Source organism: Polistes fuscatus, unplaced genomic scaffold (assembly GCF_010416935.1).
Source record: "Polistes fuscatus isolate 324 unplaced genomic scaffold, CU_Pfus_HIC Scaffold2, whole genome shotgun sequence".
In the NCBI taxonomy this organism is placed as follows: domain Eukaryota; kingdom Metazoa; phylum Arthropoda; class Insecta; order Hymenoptera; family Vespidae; genus Polistes; species Polistes fuscatus.
Window position 1 is genome coordinate 13199073 of NW_025113096.1, and position 8637 is coordinate 13207709.

At 39.7% G+C, this 8637-nt stretch overlaps 1 protein-coding gene across 1 annotated transcript; it reads left to right on the top strand.

Moving 5' to 3' along the window:
• Positions 1-814: 814 nt before the first annotated feature.
• On the top strand, positions 815-8401 carry LOC122516233 (POU domain protein CF1A). Its single transcript, XM_043633885.1, has 2 exons — positions 815-3599; positions 7650-8401. The coding sequence occupies exon 1, from the start codon at positions 815-817 to the stop codon at positions 2171-2173; it is 1359 nt and encodes a 452-aa protein (XP_043489820.1). The 3' UTR covers positions 2174-3599; positions 7650-8401.
• The last annotated feature ends 236 nt before the right edge of the window (positions 8402-8637 follow it).

Here is an 8637-nt window from a genome sequence, read left to right on the forward strand (position 1 = left end):
CGTAAACGTTCCTTGGCGTTGGCTATATCACACGCATCCACTCTTTCTCCCACAACTCCCACATACGACTCCAAAGACGACGAGGGTGACGACGAGGGTGACAACGTCAGCGATTACGACGACGACGACGACGACGACGACGACGACGACGACGACGACGACGACTACGACGAGGACGACTACGACACAGTTCGAAACGCGCGAGAGTGCGACCGGCAGCGAGAGCGAGGAGAGAGTCGCGTTTCGTCTTTACGATTCCGCAAGTCTTCGAGAGTGTGTCAACATTGTCTACGTCTTACTCCTCGCTCGGTATCGACAGTGATTATAATAAATACCTTTTTTTCTTACTTTCGTTTCGTTTTACGCGAGTTCGACTGCGAAGCATGAGTGATATCGGGTGATTTCGGGATTACTCTCGCGAGTGCTGTCACCTTTGAAGAAGGTAACTTGTGTGCTCTGCAATAACGTGTGACAAAATAGAAAACAAATTAGCTGGAGATACTGTTTTCGACGGGCGGAGTAACGAGTACGCTCGGAAGAATGCGGCTCGATCGGGATTTCTTACGTTTTCGCGAACGGTGGACCGGTGCGAGCGGTCGTTAATAGGCTCTGATATTAAAAAGGATTACGTTTCGGTAGCATATTCTGAAGAAACTTTAATCGTTTTTATTGTTGGAGGAGAGGAGGGTGTGGGAGAGAGAGAGAGTGAGACAAAATATCTAGATCCAGAGGTGTGCTCGCAAAATTAGCCGGTACGTAAAGATAGAACCGGCAGAGCGAGCAGCTAAAAAGACCTCTCGACGAGGGGAAGTAGATGGCCGCTACCACGTACATGCCGGTTAGTAGCGCAGTGTCGGCCGAGCTGGATGGTGGTTCGGGTACAACAATCGGGATGAACATCGCCGTGGGTGGCTATTCCTCGGGCTCGCCCCGCAGCGCCGCCGACGCCGGCGAAATGAAATATATGCCGGCGCCGCAGCATCATCATCATCATCACCATCATCATCAGGTGACGTCGTCGCCGTCGCCAAATGGACTTTCGCATCCGGCGGCGAGCCTCTCCTCGGCTAACCCATGGGTCAGTTTGCAACCTGGTAGCGATCCCTGGGCAGCTTCCATGGGGATGCATCACACGAGTCATCATCCTCATCATCATCCCCATCAGGCCAATACGAGTTTAGATGTGAAACCTTTAACGGCCGCTGCCGCGGCGGCGAACGCCGATCAAGGCATGCACCATCGCGGACCTCATCAATCCCCTGGTATGGCGTCGCCGCATTCCTGGCACGCGCCAGTCGTACCCTCGGCACATTACAATCCGAGCGGTGGTGCGGCTTCGCCGACGACCCTGCAACAATACCACGCGGCGATGAACGGCATGCTACATCAACATCCTCACCAACATCCCCATCAGTTGCACAATCACCAGGCCGGCCTTCCTCATCATCTCAGGGACGCCCACAATCACAGTCCACCGACAGGTCATCCGCTTCATCCGGGACATCCTCTCGATAGGGATCACAGTGCTGGCGAGGAAGATACGCCGACTTCCGATGATCTCGAGGCGTTTGCGAAACAATTCAAACAGAGACGCATTAAGCTCGGCTTTACCCAAGCGGACGTTGGTCTCGCACTCGGTACCCTTTACGGAAACGTATTCTCGCAAACGACGATATGCAGGTTCGAGGCGTTGCAGCTGAGCTTCAAAAACATGTGTAAACTAAAGCCTCTCTTACAAAAATGGCTCGAGGAAGCGGACTCAACGACGGGCTCGCCAACGAGCATCGATAAGATCGCGGCACAAGGTAGAAAGCGAAAGAAGAGAACGTCGATCGAGGTTTCGGTGAAGGGTGCTCTCGAGCAACACTTTCACAAGCAACCAAAACCCTCTGCTCAAGAGATCACAACGTTGGCCGATAGTCTGCAACTAGAAAAGGAAGTAGTAAGGGTGTGGTTCTGTAACCGACGGCAAAAGGAAAAGAGGATGACACCGCCGAACACGCTCGGCGACGGCATCATGGAAGGCATGCCGCCGGGTCATCAGGGACAAGGAGGCCTCCATCAGGGCTATCATCCGCAGGATCACCTCCATGGCTCGCCTATGGGCCATAGCCACAGTCCCCCGATGCTGAGTCCTCAAGGTCTTACGGCCCACTCGTTGGCGGCTCACTAGCGTTCGCCGGGGCCTCCCCCGTTGGGCCTCGCATTAACTTCTCAAAACGCGCCGAATTCCTCCGTGTCCTCGTCCGCGCCACCGCCACCGCCGCCACCAACGGCGGAAAGTCTACCGCACTTTTACCAACACTATCTGCAAACTCGTACCGGTTATGCCGGTAGCTCGTAGCTCTAGGCGGTCGGTCTATGCGAACGTACGCGAAATCAAGGAGGAAGAAAGTACGAAGAAACGATAAGAAAACATAAAAAACGGGATACACCAATCGTGGATGGACTTTATTCGATTACGAGGTTCAACGGGGCCTAACGAGGCTGGACTCTTGGCCCGTGCACACAGGGGAGGCTGACGAGCTCGATGCTCGATGTTCGATGCTGCTCTGTTATTATTGCTCTCGCTCTTAATATCGTTCCTTTACTTTCATTCTCTCTCTCTTTCTCTCTCTCTCTCTTTCCCTCCTTCCCTCTCCGTCTCTCGTACGACAAGAGAGGACTCGAAGATGATGTAAGAGAATAAGAGAGATGAATATAAAGGACGATCAACGTTGTTCACCGTCGCTGAAAATAAGCCGAGAAAACGTTATACGATCTATTAGAAACATGGACTTGGAAACGTCGCTCGTTCGTCCATTGCTCGACGAGTGCGTTTGTGTTAAACTCTTTCTCTTTCTCTCTATTTTCTCTCTCTTTCTCTCTAAATACTTATCACAGTGCGCGTTCCGAAGAAAGACTATTGGTGAAGAAGAAGAGAATTGGACCGAAAGATTTAGTGAATACGAGAAAGGGAGGGAATGCATGATAAATGAGCGAATGAGCAAAAAATAAAAAAATAAAGAAAAAATAAAGAAATAATAAATCAAATCAAAAAGAAAAAGAGAAAGAGAAAATGAGGGACAAAACGCAACGAACATACATACGTAGGATAGTGCTGTGTTCGTTTGGGATTTAGCGCGAAATGCTGCGAGTCCCGGCGAATGATGTAACATAAGTAAATATGGACTGTAAATAATGTACTAGATAAAAAGAGCTAGTAAGTTAAGTGAAAACATTTGCCGTTGGCGTCGTCATCATCGTTGACACCGTTGCCGGCGTCTCTCATCGTCATTGTCATCAATGCTGCCGTCGCAGCTGCCATCGCCACCGACACTGTCATCGCCTTCTTAAAAAAAAAAAAAGAAAAGAGTATGGCATGGACTAACGACATGGAAAGATTGGGAAAAAGAAGAATAAGAAAACAAAGCAGAATGTAAAAGGGAAGATGCGGATTGAAAGAAGGGCGCACGCGTCGTCTTTTGAGTCGTCGTCGTCATCTTTATCGTCATCGTCATCGTCATCGTCCTTACGGGGATACTACGCGAGCCGCACGTGTGCGAAATTCAACCAGACAGATCCCCATCAAACGAAAAAATTACTCTTCTGTATAAAGAGTAAGTATTATATATATGAGATATAATAATTATACGAGTAAACGGATATATAAATAGTATATATATACACATACGTGTATGATGACAACAAAAAATGTATACATATATATATATAAATATTAGATAGGTGCAAAATTAATTGTGGTTTTTGTTATTTAAAATTAGAAACAGGATTTTCTAGTTATCTTTCGTCATGTTATGCCCCATGGGAAAAGGTCTAATTGGAGATGCTGATGTTTGCTTACATTATTGTTTTCATTTAATAGCAATGTTGAATTTAAATGCTTAAATTAATCATATATATGAGTTTACATTCGAACGTTAAGTAGCAGAAACTCTCCTTGAAATATAAACCTTGTTTTTGGTCATTTAGACAATTAGCGAACTTACAACTCAATATCGGATCGAAAAATTTCGCGATGGAAGCGAAAGCTTCAAGATAAAAAGGGTCGTGAATGTTCCGTATTTATTGACAATAATAATTTAACGGACATTATTGAAGTAAATCCACGTAAAACAACTTGATAAATTGCAAAAGAGTTCAATGGTAATTGTTCAATAATTATTCGACGTTTCAACCAAGTCTTTAAATTCGATATTTAAGAACTGCAATTATTTTTGGACGATACTAATATTATATGAAAAAGATTTGCGGTTAAACCATTGTTCTAAAGGCTATAGTGTTTTGTATATTATTATTGATTATTTTTATTGTAATTATATAATTATTATTATTATTAATATTATTATTGTTATTATTATTATTAACATTATTATTAATATTAATATTAATATTATTATTATTATATTATTATATTATTATTATTATTATTATTATTACTATTAATAATATTATTTATGTATTATTATATTATTATTGTATTCTATATATTTGTTTATCATTCGAGATATCTTATCTCGTTGGAAAAGATAATTGTAATAATTACGGTTCGTTAATATTATTGTAATTATTGCGAAAGATTTTTTTCTTCTTATTCATTATGCTTATTATTATTGCTATTATATTACTGGTCATCATTTATTATTACCGTATATTATTACTTTATTTTTATGTTATTATTATTATTATTTTTATAATTATAATTACTTTATTATAATTATTATTATTAATTTGTTAATATTAATAATTGCGAACTATTTTAAGGAAGGACGTAAGAATCTTTTTGAAATCTATTCGAAATTTTCACTCTTTGTTTCTCTCTTGTTTTTCTCTTTTTTATGGTTGTAGTTTTTCTTTCAATGATCAATTTCAAGATTTTATCGAAAATTTCTCGTTAATTTCGTTAGGGTAAAATGGATTCGTCTTTCCGTTCTCACTTCACCTTGTCTCTTTTTCTATATCTCTCTCTCTCTCTCTCTCTCTTTCACGTAGTATCGTTTTTAGTCGATTTTATTTCGATTTTTTCCAAGATCTAGCGACTTTTGGATATTAACGAGGGAATGTCTGTTAGCCGCAGGCACGATTGTGTATAGAAAGTGTGCGTGCATGTGTATTTGAGAGAGGGAAAGAGGGGGAGAGAGAGAGAGAGAGAGAGAAGCAACGTTTTGCAACAAAACGCGAATTCATCTTCCGTTAGTGACGCGTAACAAAAATTCGATACGGGCGACCTGTCCGTAGAAAAAACGTTTTTTTTCGGTACTGTTTTCTTTTTTTTTTTTTGGTCGAAGCTCACCGAGTATAAATTCGCGCTCGAACGAGCGCGCGCGTGCATGCAATCGCGTTTATTAACGAGGTAGAAGGAGAATTTAAAAAACATCGATGTGTCTAACCTGGGGATGGTGAATGTATACTATATATAGATATATAAAATATAGAAAAAAAGGGGCTAGAGGAATAATGAAGAAAAATATGAGCAAATGCACAACAATCATTTCGATTATTAGCTAAGATATTTATAAGTATATTACGTATACTTATATTATTTTCGATAAAAATTCTTGTCATTTCAGTGGTATGAGTATTTTTCTCAATTTTTTCCATCTACTCAAAGATAGTCAACATCGATTCTTTTCTTTTTGTTTTTTTTGTTCATTGATACACGAGTAAACATAGTCAATTTTATCCTTCGTATCGTTCTTCGTTTCATTCTTTCTCTCTATATATTGTGTATATATATATATATTTTCTCGTCAGCCATGTTAGCGTGTTCTTTTCTTTGCAAATTCTCTTGGAAAGGGTTGCCTTTAGCTTGTCCTTTCGTCGTTAAGACAGGTTCGCGTAAGAAACTTGCTCTAAGATTGCGAATTTTTTCAAAGGTCTCTGGCGTACATTTTGAGTGAGCTGAAAGATCCTTATTTTTTTTTCTTTTTTTTTTATAAAGAGAAATGTTTTTTTTTATCTTATTTTTTTTTTAAATTTAATCGACAACGATCTCAGAATAAAACGCGCTCGTTGATCTTCCGGACACGTGTAATTCCATTAGACCGTCCCGTTCACTTCGACGTGTAAATCCGATGATAAGTATTTTGAAGGAGTACGAATAAAGTATGCTAAATTATGCAATGCATGTAGGAATGCGAAGTAATCTCTCGCATGATGAGCAAGACCGTGAGCCAGACGTTTCGTGTAACAATGCGCGCGCGTTCACTCAATGTATCTACCTACATACCTTGATAATATGATTCTAATCCTTTGAAATAGCCGTTTATGAATTTTCCTAAAACATTATACGTAAGTATTATTGTTAGTAATCTCTTACCTGAACGAATTGAAAATTTCATACATTTTTGATGAAAACAGAGAAATAAGAGAATATCGTTATCTATTTTTTCGGTCTTGCTACAATTGATACCGTAATGCGGGTCCGGAAAATGTAAGCAGTTAAAACAAAACAAAAAAAAAAAGGTAGTAGTTTCATGTGGGACTAGATTTCTTGTGAAAGAGTTTAGTATTTGAAAAATGAATGTCTCTCTCTCTCTCGTATAACGTGGGCAACTGGTCTCTCTCTCTCTCTCTCTCTCTCTCTTTTTCTTTCTCTTTCTCTAGGCACAGGAGGGACTTATGGTGGATAAGAGGAGGAGGAGGAGGAGGAGGAGGAAGAGAAGGAGGTGGTGAGGGTATATCGGAGAAAACCGGCGGAACGGGACGTCGTTAAATCCGTCGTCTCCCCCTAATAAACAAACTTCTCTCGGTTCTCTTCTTAGCTTCCCTCGATTACGTAAGATTTGCCACAAAACAGCGAGGCGCAAGTTCATTAAAACGTTACGTTGGCGATGTCGACGTAACGCCACAGCGCGCAGGTGGATTACGCGGCTTTATTATCCCTATACTGACTTGAGTTTGTGCTCGTGCACGATTATTTGCTCACTTTGCCACGCATAGGTGTATATAGCACTCTTATCTTTCTACCGAAGAGCTTCGATTGGTCATGTCTTTTATTTTTTTTCTTCTTTTTTTTTTTTTCTTTTTCCTCGTTCCTTCGTATATTTTTTTCTGTTTTTTTTCTTTTTTTTTCTCATCGATCGATTAGAACTACGTCTTCGTAGAATATTAACGAGTTTTCGCCAGAGTACGTTCGGTAAGCGTTTCTCGTACGTTAAATACGCGGAAAAATTTCTCACCCGTTATTTCCTTCTTGGCACCTTTAATTAATGAGAAAAACGTTACCAATGAGGATAATATTTGATTCGTTGGTTAAAGTATCAAAGAAAATAGTTTCATTTGATTGTGCTGAAAAAAGTATGAACTGTCTATCGAAATAGAAATATAAATGATACGTTGCAAAATCTGATGGAAGAATGTTAACGAGAAATCATTTTCGATAAATGAAGATATTTTGTAGAATTTCTTGTTACCTAAATACAGAAGCAGGCAAAGAGACAGAGAGACAGAGAAGGAAAAGAAAAATGCGATCGACTATCGGAAAGAAAGCGTTCGTTGCGCCAATTGAAATTCTGTTCGTTAATTATCGCTCGTTTTCTTAATATACTCGCGAGTCTATTTGTTTCATTTGGACGATATATTGCAAGAGAAATATATTTTTTAAATCTCGTGTCTCGGTAACTCACTAAGTACTCTTTTTTGTTTAGGTGTAGATTTCGATCGAATGGAGACGATGCACGGCCGGGATATGAGATTTTGTTGATACCGCTTGTGTTTCAACGAGACGTTTCAACGAGAGAAGAAATGTTTTGAGAGTGTTCGAGTGTTTTGTATCGGAGGATGGACAATGAGTTTTGGCGCAACGGAGAGAACGTTACTTTTCGGCGGTATACGATCGATATATAAATTTTATTCTTCCTCTATTATTTTATTTTTTAACGAAAATGATGTACATACAAAGAAAACAACAAAAAAAAACATACCACATAGACAGTAGAGAAGGCGATCGTACTGTTAGAAAATCGAAGGACCAGAATTTTTATTTGTACAAACGATCGATACGATCCAAAATAACGAAAGATCGAGTTTATCCAGAGAATCTTAAATAAAACTCTTCGATTTTCTTTGACAATCGTGTCGAGGAGCAGTACGCGTGCGTGATTTTTGCCGACGACGCACGGTGCAAATGATAGGGGCGACATGTAAAAAAAAAACGATACTTATGGGATTACAATCTAATACACGAAAAGAAAAAACAAAAGAAGAATGACACGCATCTGTAAACAATACCTACCCTCTCCCTTCTTTCATTGTATATTATTATTATACATTAATTAATTATTAACGATAAAAAATAATATTGAAATTCGGCGAGTGGTGTTTGACCACTGATTTTGTTAGAACGGCAGAAGCTAAATTACTACTGAATTTTAATTAAATAAACAACATTGAAAGTAAATACAAGAGAAATCTGTCGTTTTGTTTTATCCACACGTTCATTATTTCATTCATTCATTTATTCATTCATTCATTTATTTATTTATTCGTTTTGGGAACATTATGACTTACCTATCCTATAAAAGATTCTTTATGTGTCAAAGATGATAAAAATAGGTAATAACTCGAAAGAATTTTTACGACGACGTTAAATCGTATAACGGGAATATGCATTTATTCGGTTGTCGGCTCGATCAT